Consider the following 26,350-nt stretch of genomic DNA (forward strand, 5'->3'; position numbering starts at 1 on the left):
GCTGGTAAGGGGGAAGGGCTTCCGAGGGAAAGAACGGGATGGGGAGAATGTACCTGGGAGGCTGAGACGTTCCCGGCGGGAGAGGGCATGTTGTGAGGCGTTGAGCAGCGGGAACAAAGAAAGGGATGGGTGGGGAGGAATGGGATACTTGTAGGGGAGGCAGGCGGATGCTGGTTTACTGGGCGTGGTGATGATGGGCGTGGTGGTATGATGGGCGTGGTGGTCATTACTGTACCGGGTGGTTATATAAGCAGCGTTGGATGCAGCAAGCAGCCAACGCTGACTTTTCTCCTGCTTTGGTTTGCTGTGTTTCAAAATAAACTGCATTTCCTTTGTGGGTCGTCTCTCGTTCCTGCTGCATGAACCGTTGTTCCACTCACTTCAGGACGAGCCTTTGACATTAACATCTTGCCAATATGAGCATAAGGCACACTGCCTGGCTCCCTGCTCCTGATTTTTCCCCCCAGCATGAATGGCTATCCATCCATATCTTTTTAATGTATAGGCTTGTTTTTCCTTATGGAAAGCAATTAAAGTCTTGAATATCCTTCACTTGTAATAAATAAATCTAATAGGATTCAAGAAGAATAATTAGAAGAGGAAGACTTTCTGGAGCTGTTTAAAAAACACCATATACAATTTATCAGACATAAAACAAATGCGTATGTTGAGCCAAGATGATCCATACTGCTCATTAAACGCTTAAGCCAGACGCTATGTCATACCTGGCACTGGGAGGCCAAAGGACGTAGTACTGAAAAGGGAAATAGTGACAGGACTGCAAATATTGTTTCAGGCTGCATTAGACATACTGAGGAGTTCTGGATTCTAAAATTGTTGGAGCTGTGTGGACCCTTCCAAAAATATAGAAACCATCAATCCCGATCCAGTATCTTAGCAGAACCTTATGTCAGCCAACAACCAGTTAGTCTCCAAGAGATTTTTGGTAGCCAGAAAGAATAGTGAGACTAATCTGATGAATGGCATGAAACCACAATTTGTTACTGTAAAGTTTTCATCCGAATATTCAGTGCAGCTGGATGACTACAAAGATAGGCATTGAAGCTAAGGTACCCAAAGATATCTTCATTTAAAGAAATTATTCATGATCAGCAAAAGCATGCATTAATAAAAAGAAAGAGGTCAAGCGAATATATCTACAATGAGAAATTGACCTTATTCACATGCATTAAATTTACAAGTTCAAAAGAATATTCCTATAATCCTAAAATCCTTATTACAAAGAGCCATTTAACAGGCATGGCTACATATGATAAAAGGAAAGAAGAAATTTTGAAAGCCCAATTTCAGCATCTGTGACTTTTTTCACTCTGATTGCAACTGCCACATGGTTCCTCTGAAACAAAAGTTAATGCTCTTAAGCAACTGTACATTGCAGAAAGGGAAATACATTAGCTAAGAAATCACATTAAATTTGCTTCCAGGCCATCCCCTTGAGTCTCTACAACAGGATGAAACAGAATAAATCCATCAATAAAGAACCTAAATAAATGTAACTTAAATTGGTATTTCTTAAAACACTATTATTGTATTAATATGTAAATTCAGTAAAAATATTTAGACCAGGACCTCACTGAGGAATGTAAATATATATAGAAATATTTATTGAAGAATGCAAGAATAAAGCTACGGTACATATCCAGTGTCATAGCTAAAGTGAATGATCTCCATCTTTATGGATTATGTTTTTTGTACCTCAGTTGTCTCCATAGTTTTCAAGCAGCTATGTATAATGTTCTGCCTGCTGGGACTCTTCAAATAAGTTTTAGCAGCTCTTTAAATGAAATCACTAAGATATGAAGAACTGGTTTATGGAAAAGACACGATTATGTTGAATGGCTATATCAATAAATTTCTTAAAAGATCAGAACTCTTTCAGGTGTGAAATTACAAAGAGACACATTCTCATTTAACTGGAAGATACGTTTGGTGACCAATGGATTGCTAAGAAGGCTTTAATCATATATCTCCAATACAGCATGGCAGAATCCTACAGACCTTAATGCAGAACTAAATTACACTGACCTCATTGGTACAGAGTTCAAGAATCTCTAACAGTATCTTTCACTGAACAAGCCAAAGATGGTCTTTCCTTTCATTAAGGCTACAATCCTAAAATAAGGTAAACATGTGAATAGAAAAAACTCATTTTATATAAACAGAAAAATTTCAAGAACCTGGGAGGGGGGAAAAATAGTGGCACCTAATTATTTTTTCTACTGCTGTGGTGTTTTAGCACTATTATACCATACAAAACTAGATTTATGAGTAAGCCTAATCCTTTCGCATAGGTTTCATAATATTGTACAAGAATAAACCAAACTTTGTCAATTAATATTAAGTATGTACGTCAGACACTCACGTAATTTATTTTAACAATGTATATTTAGTTCTGTTTGTCCCTTTATATGATTTGATAATACAGTTTGAGCAACTCCAACACGCGCCGTCCGCAGATTCTCGGCCGGAGGCCTCCGCCCACCGGGAGCGCTCGCGGACCCGAGATGTGCTTGGGCTCGGCGCAGACCGGCGCAGCTCCTCAGCGGCCCCTGGGCATCGGAAGTGCGGCTCTATGGTAGGAGGGCAATCACGTGGCGGCCGTTCTTCCGGTGCGCCATGGCTCGCTCAGCGGGTGGTTTGTCGTTCTGGAGGAACCGCTTTGGCGACTTCGTGACGGTCCCGGGCAGGCGTCGCCCGATGAAGACAAAACTGCCTATGGTGCTCGCCGACCGCGTCTCGAACCGGCAGCTGAAGCTCGGAGGTAGGCGAGGGCGAGCGGCGCCCAACTTTCCCCGCGCGCAAACCCGCCTGTCCTATTTCATCTCGCGTGCCCAGCCCGGGCGCTTGGCTTGTGATGGTCAGTCAAGCTAACCGTTTTCGAGGTCCAGCGGCTGTAATTGCTATAATGCCTGGAAAAGGGGGAAACCGCCAGGAAGGAGGAGGCGGCGGCAAGTCACTTGCTTTCGTGCCGGGAACATTACACGGAGTCCGGATCATCTCGACTTTACCTGAGTTTCTGTGGGCTTGGTGAAGGGCGTATGATTAACAAGTATATGTATTTGAACAGAATTATCCGTATATGGAGTTATGTCTCGACCTCAATAACTTTAAGGTGCGTGGACTTCCATAATTCCCTGGTATAGGCTACAGAGGGAAGCTTAGGAAACAGATACATCTGGCATTTGTGTATCCCATGTACATATGTACTGACATCCTACATGTACCGGTTCACACAGCTTCTACCGATTCTGCTAAAATCTGTCTGATAGATTAATGTCTGTCTTGTGCCAGGCATTACATCCAGGGATCTGGCTCACCTTGATCAGATGTCTTCCCATTGACCAGTGACTGTTTCCCTCATCCTCCTTTCCATTATAGGTACTATTTAAGAATTTTCAATTCCAAAGGAAGTTAACAGCCTCTTGGAATAATATTACCGCAAACAATCACCACCTGCTACAGTGGGACAAAAAGGTATTTAGTCAGCCACCAATTGTGCAAGTTCTCCCACTTAAAAAGATGAGAGAGGCCTGTAATTTTCATCATAGGTATACCTCAACTATGAGAAACAAAATGGGGGGAAAGAATACAGGAAATCACATTGTAGGATTTCTAATGAATTAATTCATACATTCCTCGGTAAAATAAGTATTTGGTCACCTACAAACAAGCAAGATTTCTGGCTCTCACAGACCTGTAACTTCTTCTTTAAGAGGCTCCTCTGTCCTCCACTCGTTACCTGTATGAATGGCACCTGGTTGAACTTGTTATCAGTATAAAAGACACCAGTCCACAACCTCAAACAGTCACACTCCAAACTCCACCATGGCCAAGACCAAAGAGCTGTCGAAGGACACCAGAAACAAAATTGTAGACCTGTACCATGCTGGGAAGACTGAATTTGCAATAGGCAAGCAGCTTGGTGTGAAGAAATCAACTGTGGGAGCAATTATTAGAAAATGGAAGACATAGAAGACCACTGATAATCTCCCTCGTTCTGGGGCTCCACACAAGATCTCACCCCGTGGGGTCAAAATGATCACAAGAATGGTGAGCAAAAATCGCAGAACCACATGGGGGGACCTAGTGAATGACCTGCAGAGAGCTGGGACCAAAGTAACAAAGGCTACCATCAGTAACACACTACGCCACCAGGGACTCAAATCCTGCAGTGCTAGACGTGTCCCCCTGCTTAAGCCAGTACATGTCTGGGCCCGTCTGAAATTTGCTAGAGAGCATTTGGATGATCCAGAACAGGATTGGGAGAATGTCATATGTTCAGATGAAACCAAAGTAGAACTTTTTGGTAAAAACTCAACTTGTCGTGTTTGGAGGAGAAAGAATGCTGAGTTGCATCCAAAGAACACCATACCTACTGTGAAGCATGGGGGTGGAAACATGCTTTGGGGCTGTTTTTTCTGCAAAGGGACCAGGATGACTGATCCGTGTAAAGGAAACAATGAATGGGGCCATGTATCGTGAGATTTTGAGTGAAAACCTCCTTCCATCAGCAAGGGCATTGAAGATGAAACGTGGCTGGGTCTTTCAGCATTGACAATGATCCCAAACACACCGCCCGGGCAACGAAGGAGTGGCTTTGTAAGAAGCATTTCAAGGTCCTGGAGTGGTCTAGCCAGTCTCCAGATCTCAACCCCATAGAAAACCTTTGGAGGGAGTTGAAAGTCCATGTTGCCCAGCGACAGCCCCAAAACATCACTGCTCTAGAGGAGATCTGCATGGAGGAATGGGCCAAAATACCAGCAACAGTGTGTGCAAACCTTGTGAAGACGTACAGAAAACGTTTGACCTCTGTCATTGCCAACAAAGGGTATGTTGTTGTTGTTAGCTGCGAAGTCGTGTCCAACCCATCGCGACCCTATGGACAACGTTCCTCCAGGCCTTCCTGTCCTCTACCATCTTCTGGAGTCCATTTAAACTCATGCCTACTGCTTCAGTGACTCCATCCAGCCACCTCATTCTCTGTCGTCCCCTTCTTCTATTGCCCTCAATCTTTCCCAGTATTAGGCTCTTCTCCAGTGAGTCCTTCCTTCTCATTAGATGGCCAAAGTATTTGAGTTTTAGCTTTAGGATCTGGCCTTCTAAAGAGCAGTCAGGGTTGATCTCCTCTAGGACTGACCGGTTTGATCGCCTTGCAGTCCAAGGGACTCGCAGGAGTCTTCTCCAGCACCATAGTTCAAAGGCCTCAATTCTTTGGTGCTCAGCCTTTTTTATGGTCCAATCTTCACTGCCATACATTGCAACTGGGAAGACCATAGCCTTGACTATACGCACTTTTGTTGACAGGGTGATGTCTCTGCTTTTTAGTGTGCTGTCTAGATTTGCCATGGCTTTCCTCCCAAGGAGCAAGCATCTTTTAATTTCTTGGCTACAGTCCCCATCTGCAGTGATCTTGGAGCCCAGGAAAATAAAATCTGTCACTACCTCCATTTCTTCCCCATCTATTTGCCAGGAATTGAGAGGGCCAGATGCCATGATCTTGGTTTTTTTAATGTTAAGTTTCAACCCAAGTTTTGCACTCTCCTTCTTCACCCACAACAAGAGGCTCTTTAATTCCTCTTCACTTTCTGCCATTAGAGTGGTATCATCTGCATATCTTAGGTTGTTGATATTTCTTCCGGCAATCTTAATTCCAACTTTTGATTCATCTAGCCCTGCCTTTCTCATGACGTGCTCTGCATATACGTTAAGTAGGCAGGGCGACAGTATACAGCCTTGCCGGACTCCTTTCCCAATTTTGAACCAGTCAGTGGTTCCATGTCCAGTTCTCACTGTTGCTTCTTGGCCCACATATAGGTTTCTCAAGTGACAAATAAGATGGTCTGGTATGCCCATGTTTTTAAGAACTTGCCACAGTTTGTTATGATCCACACAATCAAAGGCTTTAGCATAGTCAATGAAGCAGAAGTAGATGTTTTTCTGGCACTCTCTAGCTTTCTCCATGATCCAGCGTATGTTGGCAATTTGATCCCTAATTCTTCTGCCTCTTCAAAATCCTGCCTTTACTTCTGGTAGTTCTCGATCCACATACTGCTGGAGTCTACCTTGTAGGATTTTAAGCATAACTTTACTAGCATGAGAAATGAGTGCAATGGTGCGATAGTTTGAACATTCTTTGGCACTGCCTTTCTTTGGAATTGGAATGTAAACTGATCTTTTCCAATCCTGTGGCCACTGTTGAGTTTACCAAATATGCTGGCAAATTGGGTGTAGCACTTTTACTGCATCGTCTTTTAAGATTTTGAATAGCTCAGCTGGAATACTGTCACCTTCACCAGATTTGTTGTTGCTCAGCTTTTCTAAGGCCCACTTCACTTCACATTCTACGATGTCTGGCTGGAGGTCAGTGATCATCTCATTGTGATTATCAGGGACGTTAAGCTCATTCTTGTATAGTTCTTCTGTGTAATTTTGCCACCTCTTCTTAATCTCTTCCACCTCTGTTAGGTCCCTACCATTTTGGTCCTTTATCATGCCCATTTTTGCATTAAACGTTCCCTTCATCTCTCCAATTTTCTTGAAAAGATCTCTGGTCCTCCCTATTCTATTGTTTTCTTCTATTTCTTTGCACTGTTCATTTAAGAAGGCATTCTTATCTCTTCTAGCTATTCTCTGGAATTCTGCATTCAATTGGGCGTATCTTTCTTTTTCTCCCTTGCCTTTCACTTCCCTCCTTTCCTCAGCTATTTGCAAAGCTTCCTCAGACAACCATTTTGCTTTCTGGAATTTCTTTTCTTTGGGATGGTTTTGGTTGCTACCTGTTGTACAATGTTGCGAACCTCTGTCCATAGTTCTTCAGACACTCTGTCTATCAGATCTAATTCCTTAAATCTATTTGTCACTTCTACTGTATACTCAACAGGGATATGATTTAATTCATACCTGAGTGGCCTAATGCTTTTCCCTACTTTCTTTAGTTTAAGCCTAAACTTTGCAAAGAGAAGCTCATGGTCTGAGCCACAGTCAGCTCCTGGTCTTGTTTTTACTGACTGTATACTGCTCCATCTTTGGCTGCAGAGGACATAGTCAATCTGATTTCTCTGTTGACGGTGATGTCCATGTGTAGAGCCGTCTCTTGGGTTGTTGGAAAAGAGTGTTTGCTATGACCATCGTATTCTCTTGACAAAATTCTATCAGCCTGTGCCCTGCTTCATTTTGTACTCCAAGGGCAAACTTGCCTGTTATTCCAGTTATCTTTTGGCTTCCTACTTTAGCATTCCAATCCCCCATGATGATAAGGACATCATTTTTTGGTGTTAGTTCTATAAGGTGCTGTAGAGCTTCATAGAACCGGTCAATTTCATCCTCTTCAGCATTGGTGGTTGGGGCATAGACATGGACTACTGCGGTATTGAATGGTTTGCCTTGGATTCGAACTGAGATCATTCTGTCATTTTGAGGATTGTATCCCAGTATTGCTTTTCCTACTCTTTTATTGACTATGAAGGCTACTCCATTTCTTCTGAGGGATTCTTGCCCGCAGTAGTATACCTGATGGTCATCTGAATTAAATTCACCCATTCCTGTCCATTTTAGTTCGCTGATACCTAAGATGTCGATGTTCAGTCTTGTCATCTCTTGTTTGACCACGTCCAGCTTTCCTTGATTCATGGATCTTACATTCCAGGTTCCTATGGAGAAAAAATCTTTACAGCATCGGACTTTCCTTTCACCACCAGACACATCCAAAGCTGAGCGTCCTTTCGGCTTTGGCCCAGTCGCTTCATTCTTTCTGGTGCTACTAGTACTAGCCCTCTGCTGTTCCCCAGTAGCATATTGGACGCCTTCCGACCTGAGGGGCTCATCTTCCAGCGTCATATCGTATTGCCTTTTAGTACTGTCCATAGGGTTTTCATGGCAAAGATACTGGAGTGGGTTGCCATTTCCTTCTCCAGTGGATCACGTTTTGTCAGAACTCTCTGCTATGACCTTTCCGTCTTGGGTGGCCCTGCACGGCATAGCTCATAGCTTCATTGAATTACGCAAGCCCCTTCGCCACGACAAGGCAGTAATCCATGAAGGGGAACAAAGAATATATAACAAAGTATTGAGATGAACTTTTGTTATTGACCAAATATTTATTTTCCACCATAATTTGCAAATAAATTCATTAGAAATCCTACAATGTGATTTCCTGGATTCTTTCCCCCCATTTTGTCTCTCATACTTGAGGTATACCTATGATGAAAATTACAGGCCTCTCTCATCTTTTTAAGTGGGAGAACTTGCACAATTGGTGGCTGACTAAATTCTTTTTTGTCCCTCTGTATATGTGCTTCCTTGTTTTGTATTTGTTTTGCAGTAGATTTGTAGAAGCTGTAAAATACTCCTGGATAATGGGAGTTTCTTTCTTTTACAGAGGCAAGCTGTGTTACAGAGATGGCATTGATGATGGCTTGTTGGAAGGCGAATGAATTCAGTGACAGTGTTTGTGCTAAGGAGATTAATACATTCTTTCAATGTGCAGCAAAAGCACAAGTAATTGCATTTTATTTTTCCCAATGTTTTCCATTGTGTAATGCCTTAAAATCACCAATTGTTTTAATTGCATAGTATTTTATTTAAAATTTATTTAATATGCTTTCATCTAATTAAAACAAGCAGCAATGATAATTTAGCAAATATAAGCAGAGACCATTGATGTTTCAAGGTGCTCATACTAGTGTATGAAATCCTAAATGAATTGCTTTGGAAATAATTTAAAATACTTGTCAGCCAGGGGAAGTAGCCAATGGTGATGCTGCTGAATCACATTATACTGCCATTTACATTATTAAAATGAAAAATTAGGTAACTTCACTACCAATATTGTCATTTTATCATTGAGAGAAGAGTCTGCTTTAACTCTTTGATATCCTCACTCTATGAACCACTTGAAAAAAAAAGAACTGTGTAAACTATTTTGAGCTCAGAACAACCCTGGGAGGTGTACAGTATTTTAGAAATATTTCTGTGTTGGTTCAGCTTGGAAATGACTTAATTGGGAATGCTTATTTTGACCTCTGAACAGGGCCATGATGAGACCACACTGATGTTCGAACATCCCAATTTAAGCATGAAACTTTTAAAAAAATCTTCTAAATTTTATTATTTTTTGAACCTCTATTGATTTCTGCCATCTTTTTTTAGGATCAAAATGTTATAAATTATGTCCCTTGACATGGGAAAAGAATAGCACAGAGGCAAAATGCTCAATACTCAAACAGCTAACTTTATTGCTAGTAAAGCAGAATAAAAATGGAGGAAGCATATGCCTAATTGCTTAACTATTGTTATAAAACAGTCGCATTCCCATGGTTCATTAAATCATAAAATTGTAAGTAGTCACGAGGCTTTGTAAAAAAGGAAACATTTAAAGAAAAATAATAGTTTAAATGGTCCATACATTACATATTTGCTTCTCATTGTTTTCCTTGTGGTTATAGAAAGTATGAGCTAGCTGCATCAAATCAAAATAGCTTATGTTGAACATATCTTAAAAGTCATATTGCCAATTCTGTTTTTTCAGTTACATTTATTTGTAGAAAATATATTCTTAAAAAACAACTAGCAGGATAAGACCAAACTAGTCACAAAGTGTGATCAAAATAATATATTTTTCTCATATTCCTAGGAATACATTTTAAAAATTCAACTACTCTGCATTTGTCTTAAAGTTAATTGTTATAGTTAGTTTGAGGAATAAATGGGGAATAACAGACTTTTGACAATACCAGTTCCATTTGCCAAAACTGACTCTAGTCATTTAGAGCAGGGCTTTTCAACCAGTGGTACGGGTACCACCTGTGGTACATTGGCACCTGGCAGGTGGTACACAACCATCCTAGAAAAGTGGTAGTGGGGGAGGGAAATGGCAGCACTGCACAAGCCTGAGCGAGAGATGGCTGGAGATGCAGGGTTGTCAGGGCTCAGCGGAAGTGCCAGGGTCAGAGCTTCTTTGGGGCTGTCAGTGCTCAGCGGAAGAGCCAGGATCAGCACCAGGCTCCAGCTGGAATGTTGCAGCATCTCCAGGGTCTTGTGATTTACATTCAGATGCTTGGCAACTGATTCATATTTATGATGGTCACAGTGTCCCAGGGTCATGTGAAGTGACCAAAACTGCTGCAGCCACCCAGCAGACGGGGGGAATAAAAATCAAACACCCACCCCACCCCACCCCTGCTGCCAATCCTCAATAGAAATGTTCACAACAATGAAAACCTCAGACAGGAGGAAGAGCACCGCCAGGTGGGCAGGCAGGTGTGTTGCTCGCCTGTGGCTTGGGGGGCACTTTTTTCAGTGCCATTGTAACTTCAAACAGTCATTAAGCGAGCTGTTGTAAGTCAAGGACTACCTGTACTTCATCGCTTTTTTCTTTTCTTTTTTTTTTTTTGGTCAAGTTTTTGACACCTTGCTAGGTGACTGGTGGTACTCGGATGTTGCCATATCCTAAAAGTGATAAGGTTGAAAAGCCCTGATTTAGAGATTGGGGTCCATAACATTGGAAAAATCACTGAGAATTTGCATTGCAGTTCAATAACTGCATAAAATTATTTGTGCTCTTTTTCAGACCAAGAAAAAGGAGATAAGTCCAGAAGAATCTTCAGGAACTCTCAATTCACAACAAGTCAACAAATTACTTGGACGATACCCAAATATTACACATTATTAACAAAAATTGTTTCTGAAAATATCTGGTTATTAAAACCTAACATTAGATCATCGTTGGAAAACTCCCCCCAGCCTTGCTTGTTAAAACTGAGGAGAAATAATCTTTAGAATTATTTCTGAATAATTATTTTAGACTTTGTCTAAAAAGCTTACATTTTCTCTGATGTGAAGATTCTTCAAACATAAAAGTTCTTTATGATTGTACAGTTATTGTCATGTTGAGTCTTGCATGAAATAAAATCTTATAATGAAACATGCTACATACATACTAAAATTTAAATAAGTAGTTTTTCGTGTATAGTCAAGTTCTTGCTAATGGAGCAAGTTTCTCTCTTAAACCTGGCTAAAACAGTTGTTCTGGCCTACTAGATGAAGATTAGTAGGTCTGCTTATCCATGATAGTCTCTCCTCTCTCTTCTGGAACTTTCTTGGGAGCAGCACTTCTCTAAAACATGGTTGTCTCTTTGTTTTTCTCAGAGAGAATGAGACGGTCAGTTGAACCCAGTCCCCAAGGAGCTTTCACTTAAAAGTACTCTTAACTAGGAGCTCTTTGAAGTCCTGCTTCCAAAAACTACCCATTGCTGTCCTATGAGTGCCTTGACATTTATGGGATGAGGCTTTGAGAACAGAGGTACTTTGACTCCCTAATAATATCCAGAGGGACGTGGTGGCTCAGTGGGTTAGGAAGCTGAGCTCGTCGATCAGATGTTTGGCAGTTTGGCAGGTCGAATCCCGAGTGCCGCGTAACAGAGTGAGCGCCTGTTACTCGTCCCAGCTTCTGCCAACCTAGCAGTTTGAAAGCACATAAGAATGCAACTAGAAAAATAGGGACCACTGGTGGGAAGGTAACAGCGTTCCGTGCTCCTTTGGTATCTAGTCATGCCGGCCACCTGACCACGGAGACGTCCTCGGACAAGCGCTGGCTCTTCGGCTTTGAAATGGAGATGAGCTTAGAGCTTAGATGGGCTTCCAATTAGAGTTGGAAACGACGCATGTGCGGACGAACCTTTACCTTTACCTTTTTTTAAAATAATATCCAGATCTTAAGATCTTTACATTGTATCCTAGTACCTATTCCAAGCCAAATGCATGTTTACTATAATAGGCATCTCATGATCTGTGTGTCATGGTAGAAAGTGGTGAGTACTGGCCACAACAATATTACTTTTTACCAAATTAAACACCAGTGGAGAATTGTCCAAATGAGATAATCCAGATAGTCTAGCTTTATTTCTTTGTTTTGGACATTAGGAAAAAAGGCTTGTAGGACACCTTTATGGTCCTGGGGAGTCACCCCAGATGTCTCTATTTTGAGGGAAGATCAAGAAAACTGCTGTCAGAAATGGAGATGAAGCTTGATAGACCTCTGATCTATGGTTGCAAAAAGAAGTGCTCAATGAGGCCAAAAGTGGTAGGTTAGAGCCAGGTTGGGTCCCATGGTCTGTTTTCATTAAGAAAATAAACTATGTAAGACTACTCTAGAAGGGGGGGAAAATATCTCATGATTTTTTTCCACTTCTACGGGTATGTTTTTTTCTTGTAATACATATTTTCATATATATTTATTTTACCATTTCAAATAATAAAAATACTGCAAAGTTCTAAAGAGAATAGTATACAATAAGAAAAAAATGGTAATAATAGTTGAAAAGCCTAACATTTTGCCTTTTAAAAAACGTGTGTAGAAACAAAAGGAAAGAATACACAAGAGCATATTGTACATTGTAAAATCTCAAGCACTGCAATAAATCTTGATCATAGGTAGTAAATATTGGTCTGTGTTCATTTGGTCAGTAGAATTGGTCAGCCTTTCATAGGCACAGAGCAAATAGGTGTCATCAACCCATGATTGTAAATCATGATGCTATCCTCGTATGAGAAAATAAATTTTGCTATACAGTATACTCAACTTTGGTGTTGGCAAAGACTGGAGAATAGTGTGGGCAGCCATGGATCAGGAAAAAAAACCCCAGATTTCTCATGCAAGGCACAAATGACAAGGCTCAAATTGTTCTACATTGGACACATTATGCAAAGACTCTTATGCTGGGAAAGTTAGAAAGAAAGAGGATGAGCAGAAGCAAGGTTACAGTAGCAATGAGTGCACCATTGGGAGAATTGAAAGAACAGGGATGGATCATCATGGAGAAAATCTGAGGTTGAAAATGACTTGGTGACACATAATCAGTCTATATACTATATTCAATAAATCCAAAACTCAGATATTGGTAAATGGCAGCATTTGAAATAGGATTTACTCTCATATCCAGAGTTGGGCAAAGACACAGTTCCAGCCACAGCCTCCATTTGTCTAGCCTCAGAGATATGAATATTCCCCTTTCTCTTAAGTTATGGTCCTTCCTAGAGCAGGCCAACTCTTAATACCTCATGCCCTCTACTTCAAGGCTTAATAGTGTGTTGTTGTGGATAACAACACCTTTGCAATTCTATGCAAATATGTTGCTCATTCAGCCTGGTGAACAACCAATGAGAGTGGAAAATATTAGAAGCTCTTAAGCTATGACATTACCTATCATCAGCTTGATTTAGCATCCCCGTTGCTGTTTCTTAGTATCTGGAGAATAGAGTGACTTCCAAGTTCACACAATCATTGAGATTACAATCCTAGGCATACAGAATTCACATTTACAAAGCCAGAAGCCCCTCTTCCCCACTTGACAGAAACATCCACATGTTATCTGAAACATATACTGGATGTATTTGGGAAGGAGCCTCTCAGCAATTTTGTGGCTGTAAAATAAATGTTTTTCCTGTGATTCACATTCCAGTAAAAGGCATGTATCCTATTTCCAAAGGATTTTGCTGTTAACTGTTGGCAAAAAGACTTAACTGTCCCCTTGTCATTATCCACAAGTATATATCTTTTTGTTTAAAAAAGGAATGTTCTTGGCTATAGATCATTTTAACTCTGTAATGAATAGGAATCATCTCTTTCCCCCATTTTCAAATTCATGGAATGGCTACAGAAAGCAAACATTTTTGCCAAGTTGCTCCTCAAAGGAGATATAACCTGATTTCTAAGGTAGCAGGCACAAGCATTTAACTTCCTTTGAAACCCATTATGGATATTCTTAAGACCCAGTTTTAATGCAGTGTATAAAATATATTTTTCATAACTGGCAGGAATTTTTTTAATTAGGCTAATTTATTAATTTACTCTGAATTAATGATCTAAATTAAAATTTTCCCCTGCTAGCCATGAAAAATATGATTCATGCTAAATCATAAAGGTAAAGGTAAAGGTTCCCCCGCACATGCGTGCTAGTCGTTTCCGACTCTAGGGGCTGGTGCTCATCTCTGTTTCAAAGCCGAAGAGCCAACGTTTGTCCGAGGACGTCTCCGTGGTCATGTGGCAGGCATGACTAGACGCCAAAGGCGCACGGAACACTGTTACCTTCCCACCGTAGTGGTCCCTATTTTTCTACTTGCATTTTTACGTGCTTTCGAACTGCTAGGTTGGCAGAAGCTGGGATGAGTAACAGGCGCTCACTCTGTTACACGGCACTCGGGATTCGACCTGCCAAACTGCCAATCTTCTAATCAACAAGCTCAGCATCCTAACCCACTGAGCCACCGCGTCCCTTTATCTGAATTATCTATGCTTGAATTAACAGCTATCTTGAGGGAGATTTTCTCTAAGGCAACCAGGATATCTCAAGTCTCTTATAAAAGCTGGATTTGTTTTGCAATGAGTCACTGACTAATCCAGCTTGGAAGGCAGAGATCTATGAGAATTGGGCATATACAATGCCCAAGGGAAAGCCTCTCTTAGGAAGAACAGATGAGCTAAAAGGCTGAATAGTGACAAAAAAAAAAGAAGTGCAGAAGAAGCTGGAAAAGAATTTTGCTTTCTTTAGTCCCTCACACAAAGCAGACTCGGGAGCTCAGTTCCACTCTATCATTTTTTGTTGGAGGAGGAAAAGCTAAAGCAACAAAGACTAAGTAAGAGAAGTACGCCTTTAATGGGGCTGCTGTGAGTTTTGTTCCTTGCATGAAAATGACAGGAGCCTCTGAGCCCCTATGAAAGTGAAGGGAGGGGAATAGCAGCACAGGAGGCCAGTGATAAATTCAGTCAGAGACAGCAGCGAAAAGTGCCAGCATGAAGAATCAGCTCTCGGACAGCGGAAGGATGGTGCTCCCCCAAGTGTTCCTCTCACTGCTGTGGTTTGAATCTGGGCAGGTAGGAGATGGAGCTTTCGTTTGCCAGCAATCATTTAGCTGTTTAATGTTATATTGATCAGCTCACGGTGTCTGGCGGAATATTATTTAGCCTATCTGGGCATCCTGAGGTTATAGAAAAGCTTGCTAATAGATCTGTGGCATTGGAAGAGTTACAGATTAATTTTACATCATGAGAACAAAGCAAACATTAGAAATAAATTTGCACAGTCAGGTTTGCAAAATACGTTCTTCATGTTCCACATAGGTGGCAGATTCTTTTGTCTCCAATCTTGATTGATTAGCCAAGCACGTAGTCTGAACACTTATAATAACATAATGCCAGCATTTGAAAAGATACCAAACTTTCCTCCTTATGTTTTCTCCTATGCATGCAGGAGGAGAAAAAGGTGCAAAAAAGGGTGTTCTTTCCCAGCAATGCTGAATTACTGCATCTAGAACAGGCTATACTATGGAATGACTTCCTCAGTAGCAACTCCCTCATTTGATGCAGCCTCTCCGCTCTGAATGCTGAGTGCAGATAGGCTGCCAGTCTCTTCTATGCTTTGTAACTGACTCTTTGTGCAAGTTGCTGTATTGATGTGCTTTAGATGATTTCTACAGGCAATCTTGATTCAGATGATTAGCTAACAATGCATTCACATGAGATATGCTGGAGAAATAGAATTACTCAGGCATTTCTAAGTTTAAAATAATTCTCCCCCCCCCATCCTAAGTCTGGAGGTGTCGTTGAATATCTCTGTCCTTTTGCCCATCTTCCCATTAAGTCAGTGATGCAGTCAATGAGCAGAGATCCCAGCAGGTCAAGCAAAGGGCAGCCCCTGGCAGTGGGCATTGAAAATAAACTGCCACAATAATCGCAATAAATTGAGGATGATTTACTGAAATAAACTCCAATGAAAGAGTGCTTAAAGTTCCAAATTTAAGAGATTGCAAGACTTGATTTAAGCTGAAAGCATTGCTCACACCCACCTGCCTTAGAATTAGTAAAGATAAAATATTACAGTAATTTGCTGCATCAGAAATAATAAAAGGTTTTGTGATGCTTTAAAGACCAGTCTTCCAAGGACTTAAATCTTTTTCCTTCTTGGTAGCAACTACCAATATTTGATAACTTTACATAACTTTTTTAATTTGATAACCTTATATAACTTAATTTTTAATAACTTTTAAGTGCTGTAAGACATTCATTTCTTTAATGGTATTTCAGGGCATGGAAACTTCACTATAAAATCTAAATGCAAAGCACAATCTCTATGACTGCAATGGCTCACTTAGAGTTAATTGCAAAGATGTTGCAATGTATTCCAAAAGAAAATGGGCAAAATTCTATGTCCCCTCTTCCCAAAAAAAAGCCTTCTCGCTTGTTTGGTCTAACTAACTAACATAGCCAGTAGAGTGTAAACATTGGTCAAAGTGTTGGGCTTGGATAAGAAAATGGAAATTTAAGCCCCCAACTGACTATAGTTCAGCAGGTGGCTTTGGGTCATTCATCTTCTCTTAACTCACCCTATTTCACAGGTTCTTGTGAAGATAAAATTAAACATACTATCAGGTACATAGACTTCAGCCTGTTGACAGGAAGAGACTGGAAGAGGATTAAAAATGCAAGCAATTAAGCCATCTTTGCATATTGTTTCCTCACTTGTCTTGGAAGCTATCTTTGGACAAAGATCCTATTTAGCCATTTATAGTGCGCACTCCTTTATCCTGCAATGTACCATTCTTGAGAATCCGATCACTAACCCAAACCCTGAAATAATTCTGTATTTTTTGTTGAAGGAGAACTAGCAAACATACTGTATTCATTTTCTGATCTATTCTTGTTATTTTGTCTAGATATATTAATACTGCACTGTGTAAAACAAATGTCAACATTAAGCATTCATCATGAGAATAGTGTGGTTTATTAATCATCTTCTTTCTTCTTCTATAAAGAGAAATGAGTTTCTATATTTGACCACTTTTTAGGAGATATCTACCTACTGTACTTCCATGTTGTACAGATTTTTTTAAATGGTTCAATAGCCAGAGTTTACTTTTATTTACTGATAGTTAGTGAAAGCACATGAATATGGCAAGCAACCATGCATTATTAGGTCTATGCTAATAGTTACGGTAAAGCATGTGTTGCAGCTTCACCCAATATACGGGATCACCGTTCCACAATAGTTACCACCTGTGGGCAGTGAGTGTAGTGCTGGCAAAAGGTGCAGATTTTAATATCTTAACATACCTACAAAACATTGGATAGACTTCGTGAAATTCTAGAAAAGAAGATGGGAAATGTCAGATTGACTTTGTTATTCCAGAAGAGAAGACAAGTAGTGGGTCTAAATTAAAAGGAAGGAGATTTGAGCTAGACATCAGGAAGAATCTATTACAATAATGATGAGATTTGGTTGACAATGGCTTTTGCCAAATGGCCATCAGTTGGGAGTGCTGTAGTAGATATCATTGGGGTTATGATGTCTTGGCACTGAGAAAGATTGGTCTTGTCAGCCACAAGTTCAAAGTTCAAGGCACTTCAAGTTTATTTCATGCTACCTATAGAAGGTAGCAGAAGAATCTAATCTACTAACAATCAAGGCAAATTGATGCTAGGATAAGAGTCAGTGGAATTCAAGAGGAACTGGAGACTTGTGGGAGCAGAGCAACTCCAGACTGATGATGCATTTGACCCCACTCTCAGGCTCAGCCTGGTCATTTCCAATATGTCTAAGTTGATTTCTGATGTTATTTCCACCATTTTACGCTTTTGAGTCTATCTTGATTATGGGTAACTTCTTCAACTATCCCTGCAGTTTTCTTGAGCACATTTTTGGCAGTAATTTGTGCTTGTCTTCTCCCTAGAGAGATGGTCCAGGTCACCCAGCTGGTCTTGTGCTTGAAATGGGACTAGAACCTATAGTCTACCAGTTTCTAGTCTGATGCTTTAACCACTACACCAGACTGTCTCTCCTTCTAACTCTTAATAACTCTTAATAATGTTATATATATATATATATATATCTAGCACAAGATATCTAGCAGCAAGAAAAACAAATAATTTGATGTTTCTTTGAGATTTTAACCATGTAAAAGCAGTTACCGGTAGTTTGCAGATGCATCTTGCTCACAGATACCATCTTCCTGATCCCTTCCACATGTGCTGGTTCTCAAAAAAATGTGTGATGACAGTTTAGTGATCTGTTAAAGGAAAAGGCTAAGAATGAGTCCTTACAACCTTGTCAGCCTCCACATGTTTACAGACAAATAAATTGCAAAATTCAGTATTCTTTTAACAACATCTTCCTACTGCTTAATCCCTTTAATGACAAAGAGCCTACAAGATTCACACTTTTTATTTAAAATATGTTATGAAGATTTCCAAAAAGAAAAACACTGACTTCTTAAGAAAGCAAGATCAGAGGGGCTCTCCAACCAAGTCATAAATCCCTTTCCACCTTTTCAGCTGCTTCCAGACGGATCTTTTAATATGCAGCATACATACTTGTTTAGATCAATTTCATGGAGTGTCCAGATGACACCAACATCCTTACTTTTATATTTCTTTCTTTGCTTGAATGTGAGTAATCCAATTTGGACAAAAAAAAAGCAAATTAGTCATGCAAATCTCAGTAAGGATTGATGTTCTGTAGCACTTCATTTCTATAGAATTGAGAAATAGATTTGATATCAGCCCACATCTGTTCCTTCTCATAAGCATCAAGATGATCTGAGATTTTTTTAAATAAATATTTTTATTTTTTCTTAAGGCTGGAATTTAAAGATATTACATTTGTAGCTTTTGAAGGTAGTTTTGTACCTTGGCACTCTGTTCAATTTACATATTCAGAATTTAGGGGGGGAAAATTCTGTGATAGCACAAGAGAGGACAGAATATTTGTAGGCACTATGTCTTTGTGTATATGTGTAAAAAATACATGAGGATGTCCTTTCCTGTTTCCTTTGTAATCCAGAGCAGATGTTGCAAGTGAATGGGCAAAGTTAATGAAGGAGGAATGTCAGAACTTGAATATGTGTACTTAATGATTTTTAAATATGCAGTATATTTTTATATTTTAATCAAAATAATAATTGTGCCAGCAATAATGAAAAAGTAATGTTAAGTGGTTTTCAGTGTTATACATTTGTCAGAACCCATATCTATAGGCTCCTTTATCCTTCCCCCCCAATCCAATCCTTTCTTTCTTTCTTTTCATCCTGGCCCGAATCTCACTCTCTCCTCTTCCTGGATTCTGCCATACTCCTGGGGGGGAGGGGGGAGTGCTTGAGGGTTATTGCTTTCACTTCTGCTATGGCTACAATGTAACACTTTGCTTTCCTGCATTATTCTTCTGTGAACTTTCTCATCCATTAATGTCAGCTAGCAAAGGGAGGGGAAGAATGGAATATAACTTCCGGCAACTGGTTTATTTCTGCGTTCCCAGGAGAAGGTGTGAAGAGCCACCAAAACATTGCAGCTACAGATGGAGACGGCCTGAGGTTATCTCCCTTTTCCCAAGAGGAACCTAACACCTGGGGATTGGGTCATTTGAACTGACCGGATGAACTATGGGGTGGGGTTTTGCTTGGGACACTTTAACCTATCGATCTGAGCGCGAAACCCTCAGATCCTGTTTAGTGTGCCTGGTATCAACTTCTCTGTTCTGGTCCTATTCCGAGAGAAAAAGGATGGAACTCTTTGTCTCTGCATAGACTATAGGGCCCTGAATGCCGTAAGCAAAAGCAATCTATACCCTCTCCCCCTCATGAAAGGCATGCTGTCTCACCTGTCGAAAGGAAAGATCTTCACTAAACTAGATGTCATGGTTCCGATTAATGAGACAACTCAAACAATATTCAGGCATTGTTTTTCTAAAAAGTCTATAATAATGAGAATGAAGCATCGGCACTCATTGATGGATGCCAGAATCTGAAATTTCCTCCTCTAAGCACATCATATCATGCACAATTCCCTCCCTTAATTACACGTCATAAATCACATTATCTAATTAGTTTAACATATGAAGTTTCACTTCCTTTCTGTTGTGTGCTATTTTTTATCTTATCAAAACATCCGGTTAACATTCCCCCCCTTCAGTGATTCATAGCGAAGCAGTTTAAAGCAAAAGGCTGCCTCTTATGTTGTCAGAGCAAAAACATCCAATGTTTGCAGCGTTGACATCAGACTTGAGGGAAGCTTACTACTGCTTTAGGATCAAAGAGGGGGATGAATGGAAAACTGCTTTTAATTGCTCCCTAGGGCAATTGCTCCCTAGAACCCAATTCAGGGTTCTGCCTTTTGGACTGCAAGGGGCCCCAGCAATTTTCATGCAGCTAATAAATGATGTGCTACAGGAGCACCTATGTAAGGATGTACCTGGATGACATCCTCATATGCACAGAGACTATGGAGGAGCATGTGAAGTTGGTTAGAGCAGTCTTAAATAAACTACGGGCTGCTCACCTATATGCCAAACTATCAAAATGTGAATTCCACAATGAGAAAATAGATTACCTGGGGTATTGCATTTCCCCCCAAGGCATAGAAATGAACCCAAAAAAGGTCCGACAAGTGTTGGAGTGGGCACCACCCTGCACAAGAAAGCAGTTACAGAGCTTCCTGGGGTTTGCCAACTTTTACCGCCAATTTATTCCCTCTTTCGCCCAAATAGCCATGCCAATCACAAACTTATTAAAAACCAAAGGGGAGGGCAACCCTAAAACCAGCCACCCAGTGAAGTGGACAGTGGAATGCCAAGCCGCATTCGAAAGACTAAAAAGGCTGTTTTTGGCTGAGACCATTCTGCGGTACCCCAGTACCAACAAACCATTTTTAATTCAGGCAGACACTAGTGATGTGGCAGTGGGGGCCGTGTTACTACAAGAAAATGACCAGGGGGTGCTGCAATCCTGTGCATACACCTCCAGAAAGCTCACCGAAACAGAACAAAGGTGGGAAGTATGGGAGAAGGAGGCATACGCAGTGAGGTTGGCACTCCTCACCTGGAAGCATTTCCTAGAAGGAAACAAAATTCCTATTTTCCTGCCAGAGTTTCCATCCTTATCTTTATGTCTGAGATATAATCACAGCTGAAAATGATCACAAGCCTCTAATAGCCATATTCAAGGAACCCCTTTTGTGTGCTCCCAAGTGTTTGCAAGCATGCTGCTTACATTGCAGCATTACAACCTCAATGTTGTCTACAAGTCAGGATATGAAATGTATATCAGTGATACCCTGAGCAGGGCTACATCAGATCAGGCGACATCTGGAGGAGAGCACAAGCAACATACACTGTTGCAACAGGAACAAACCCTCTTTGCTGAAGTCAAACAAACCATGTTAACATCACAAATCAGTGGCTATGTCAGCTCAAGCAGCGCACAGATCCTGATGCATCTTTACAGGCACTGAAGGTTATTGTTATGAATTGGTGGCCAGATGAGAAGGAGGCAGTTCCTGAAATTGTGAGGGAATATTGGTCCTTCAGAGGGGAGATCAGCATACAAGATGATATCTTGTACAAGAGTCCAAGAGTCATAGTGCCAAAGTCTCTGAGAGCAGAGATGTTATTGCACGTACACTCAAGCCACATTGCGGGTGAGGGATGCTATAGACAAGCTCGTAATACTCTTTACTGGCCTAACATGCAAGGTGAAATCAAAGACTTCGTTAGCAATTGTCCCACTTGCAATGTATATGCACATTTGTCACAAAAAGAAACCATGATGTCACATGAGATACCTTCACATCCTTGGCAGATCGTCAGTATAGATTTGTTCAACTGCGCAGGAAAAGAGTACCTGATATTAGTTTAGCATTATTCAGACTTTTGGGAAATTGAATTTCTTCCTGACTTGTCTGCTGAAACCACCATTAAGAGAAGCAAGGCTCAGTTTGCACATCATGGGCAACCAGATAAAGTGATCTCTAATAATGGCCCTCAGTTTGCAAGCCTAAAATTTAGGAAATTTGCCACTGAGTGGGAATTTGAGCATGTGGTTTCCTCACCACATCATCCACAAGCTAATTGCAAAACTGACTCAGCTGTGAAGATTGTTAAGAATTTATGCAAGAAAGCTCATAAAGTGATGATAAAGACCCATGGAAGGCCATTCAACATTGGAGAAATACTCCAACCAAGGGCATGGACAGTAGTCCAGCACAGAGACTGATGTCAAGGAGACTAAAGACTTCCTTACTAGTGGCAAATAAATTGCTCGAGCCCTCTGTGATACAAGGTGTCCCAGAAAATTTACGGCTTAAGAGACAAATATTCAAGGCAAGATATGACAAATCAGCCAGAGATGAAGAAATCCAGACGACATGGGGAGCATTCCCTCACGTGTCTGGCTGTGCTGAAATCTGGAACCAGAAGCCAGATCTTTTAGAATCTTTTAATTCTCTTCATTTTGGAGGTTATAAATGGAGGCACAGGTATGTGTGTGGGCCAATCTTCACTCTTTGACCCTTCCCTGTGGAAACCCCTGCAATTAAATAACAACATTTTAATTGGTGGTTTTGAGAAATCATGTTGTACAGGCTCATCTCTCTCTCTTTAAGATGTCCTGGAGGCTTTTGTACAAGCTCTAAGTGTTCAAAGACATATTTTGGACAGCAACTCACTCTTGTAAATTACCTCAAAAACAGCTCAAGGAGGGGTTAACACATCAGTTACATCAATACAAGAATTGTACTTGGTGTTCAGGATCTCAGCTGAGTCTCAGCCAACCCTTCAATGAGGTAAAGCTTGAGCCATAGTGGGTTTTCTAGAGTCAGAAACTCTACATCCTCTGTGCTATATAAAAAGCACTCTTTTAAGAGAAATTTTGGTCATCAGCTCAATTTTTATGTAAAAAAATAATCTGTTTGCTTTTGTTCTTTCTTCTGCCTTATCCAACCTCAGTCTGTCTTAGGATCCCAGCCCAATCAGAATCAATTGCAGAACGCAGGTAAGAATCTAAGTGATGAAATTTCTATTATTATCAGATAAATATATTATTTCTATATTATTGAAGATCATTTTCCATTAAATGGCTCTATAACTGTGTCATCAAAATGTCTGGGTTTTGTGTGATGTATGATGACAGTCTTGTATTGAGACCAAGATTCAGCATCCTGAAATTTCTAATTCAGTCTTCAAGCAAATACGAAGCTAGAATGAGGGACCTATTTTAACCCAAAGACCAAACTGGTGTCAATGTATCATTCCTCCTCCTCCTCCTCCTCCTCCTCCTCCTCTTTTACCACTTTGGGTATTGAGGGAAGCATACTAAATGAATACTAGAAACTTGCCAAACCTCACTGCTCTCCACTGACCCCTCGTCATATAAAATTTAATAAAACAAACACCCATTTATATAAAGTATTCAGATCAAGGAATTTAACAGTCCATAATGCCTAATGTCTTAGAAATACATGCACTTGTCCAATGACAAAATGCAACATATCCTAAATGACAATTCTGCAGCAATATCCTATCATGGCTTTTCCATGTCAGGACAGTCATTTGTAAAGACCTTGTTGCTTTTAATCTTCCAAATCAGGCTTAACCAGAAGAAGGGAGGGAGGCAGGAGAGAGAGAAAGATTGCAGGTTCCTCTGTTTTGCCTAATAAAATCCTATCAGAAAAAAGATGGCTGTTTTCTGGTTCAGCACTACTTTCAGAGGAAAACAAAGGATAATAAATAGCTTATCATTAGAGATACTATGCAAGCTGATAATCAAACTAAACACGAACATTTTCTTCCGCTTTCAGCATTTGCTTTTTGTGACATGGAGCCTTCTGGATACTATAATGGAAGCCTCACTACAACTGTCTCTGGGTCAGTTTGCTTAAACTGGTCAGATTTCCCTGATTACATCCAGCAGTATCCAAATCGGGGACTAGGAAACCACAACTACTGCAGGAATCCAGATGGGGGGCCCACGCCTTGGTGCTTCTACCAGCTCACTTCAGGAGCAACTGGCTGGGCAAACTGTGATTGTAGCCAGGGTAAGCATCACAGGCGAAATTTGGGGTGGTGTTAATGACTGTAAAATGAGGCCTTAAAGGGAAAAAAAATGTTAAGAATGTTTAAAAAAATAGAAGGAGCAACTTGATTTAAATCAGGCTTGCATCCAGATTAAGAATTCAAGTTTTCTGGAATGGAGATTAGAATACCAGAAATCTAAACAGAAGACATTTAGTGTTAGACAGAACATATACCAGAAGATGGTAGAGGACAGAAAGGCCTGGAGAAATGTTGTCCATGGGGTCACGATGGGTTGGACACGACTTTGCAGCTAACAACAACAACAACAACAACATGATCTGAAGGATCAGGGTTTTTGCTTGTCTTCATTTGGCTGAGGCACAGACAGGGCAGCTTGCCACATAGTTTTCAATGTCCTTTTTGAGGAATGGCCGCCCCAAATTGTCTTTTTATCAGGTGTAAAGTCTTTCCAAAACAAAAATGTCCTGCCACTTTGGAATTGTGGCTTTTCTCAAAAATGATCCATCTTTGAGCTTCTGGTACATAAAGCTTACCCCCTACCCAAGCTAGTCTATCCTGGATCGAGCAGACATTTGCATGACTTTGAAACCATGGGTCTTCTTTCAGCACGGCCTTAAGAGCTGCAGCCACTTCATTCTCTATTGGCGACCTCCCCTTCGCTTGCGTTCATGTAGTCATTTGGCCGGCTAATTGGTGGGATGGGAGTACTAGTTTGACCACTTCTGCTTTTGGGCATTTGTAATGAGGCATACACGATAGTGCATTGGCTAAGAAGTTTTTCCCCTCTGGGAGGTAGCGCAACATGAAGTTGAAGTGGTTAAAAAATTGTGCTCATCACACTTGCTTTGGAGATTTTTGTGATTGGTCCACACTTCAAAAGATATTTTGCTCCCTTCCAGGAAGTGCCTCCAAGTCAAGAGTGCCCAGTGCACTGGATATGCCTCCTTCTCCAACATGGTCCACCTTTGCTCAGTCTCTGATAGTTTCCTAGCGATGTAAGCACATAGTTGCAGCTGGCCACTCTCATTTTACTATAACAGCACAGCGCCTACAGCTACGTTGCTAGCATCTGCTTGAATGACAAATGGAGCTCTCAGATCAGGGTGCTTTAGAACAGGTTCAGCTGAAAACAATTGTTTGAGCTTCTCAAACGCTGATTGGCATTCTCTTGTCCATTTTAGAGGTTGACTGGGTTTAGTCTTGTCCCTCCTTTGGTCTTAAAGACGTTCATAATGGGGAGGGCTATTTAGGCAAACAATGGAATGAATTGTCAGTAAAAGTTAGCAAAACCCAGAAGTTTTGACCTTCTGAGGGTCCATCGCAATTCCCTCATGTGAGATGTAATAGCCCAAGTAGTCTAGTTTGCTTTGGTGGAATTCACATTTAGAGAGTTTGGCATATAGTTTGGCAGCTTGTAGTCTGTGCAGGACCACCCTCACTAGCTTCATGAGCTCTGCTTTTGTTTCAGTATAAATCAAAATGTCAGCAGGTACCCTAGCACCCCCTTGTACAAGTGCTCATGCAAAACTTTGTTGATTAATTGTGTGAACATAGCAGGAGTCCCTGTAGCCCAAAAGAGAGTACCTTGAACTGGAAACAACACAGCGGGCAATTGAAAGTGGTTTTCCATTCATCCCCTTCCCTTATTCTCACACGGTAGTAAGCCTCCCACAAGTCCAGCTTAATAAATATTCTGCCCTTAGCCAAGTGAGCTAACATGTCTTTTATTAGGGTTAGGGGGTAGACGTTATATACACACACCGCATTAAGCCCTTTATAATCTATGCATAGATGAAGGGGTGACCTGTTTGGATTCATGTAGGGGTTCCACTTCTTTAGCCAAGCTAACCTTAGTACCAGGGGCCGTTTCATCCCAGATGCCACTATAAAGCTCAAAGTCTCTGAATGGGCCCCCATTCGCATTTCTATGGGCTCTGTGATGAATGTTACCAGGATGCCTTCTGCTACCGAACCATCTAGCCAATTGGGATTTTTAGCCACTTTAGTTGGATCCCCAGTTTCTTGTCCAGTGCTGGGTTTACTAGGCACCTTGTGCAGCCTGAGTCTAACAAAGCCCTTAAGTTGGCTTTTAGCCCAGACTATGAAAAACTCAGTTCTAGGGGATTGTTACAGGCATGATCGGGCCACTTACCAGGGAGTCATCACTGGAGTCAGTGTTGGTCAACCCCTGGCTGTCGGTTGGTGGGGTCAGAGTTCCCTCAGCCTGTTTTGGCGATGGGGTGAACACAACGACCTCTACTCCCTTTGGAGCAGTTTCTCTGGCTCGCAGTGGTGCTTTGATGGCTTTTCCCACAGGGCTGAGGTTCACTTTCTTGGTCAAATGATTGGTTTTGCACTCAGCCACCCTGTGCCCTTCTTGGCCGCATTTTAAACAGGCAGTGGAGTGAGCCTGTGGGGCTTGCGGTTTGACCAGGTCCCTATTCTCAGGGTTGATTTCTTCCATGGCTGTGCTGTGT

At 41.0% G+C, this 26,350-nt stretch overlaps 1 protein-coding gene and 1 long non-coding RNA gene across 2 annotated transcripts in view; both read left to right on the forward strand.

Moving 5' to 3' along the window:
• Nucleotides 1–1,728: 1,728 nt before the first annotated feature.
• On the forward strand, nt 1,729–12,458 carry LOC308668863. Its single transcript, XR_014026606.1, has 4 exons — nt 1,729–2,143; nt 2,447–2,782; nt 8,399–8,517; nt 10,589–12,458. It is a non-coding gene; the product is annotated as an uncharacterized lncRNA (long non-coding RNA).
• A 2,351-nt stretch (nt 12,459–14,809) lies between these two features.
• The window catches only part of LOC308668604 (neurotrypsin-like), a gene marked incomplete at both ends in the record, with an annotated part of 70,468 nt that continues 58,927 nt past the window's right edge, over nt 14,810–26,350 (forward strand). Inside the window, 3 exons of the mRNA XM_081328614.1 lie at nt 14,810–14,890; nt 21,286–21,478; nt 23,636–23,872. Coding sequence (XP_081184740.1) covers nt 14,810–14,890; nt 21,286–21,478; nt 23,636–23,872 — 511 coding nt within the window. The remainder of the gene's footprint in view (nt 14,891–21,285; nt 21,479–23,635; nt 23,873–26,350) is intronic.

This window comes from Vipera berus (genome assembly GCF_964194415.1).
Source record: "Vipera berus genome assembly, chromosome: 5".
Lineage (NCBI taxonomy): Eukaryota > Metazoa > Chordata > Lepidosauria > Squamata > Viperidae > Vipera > Vipera berus.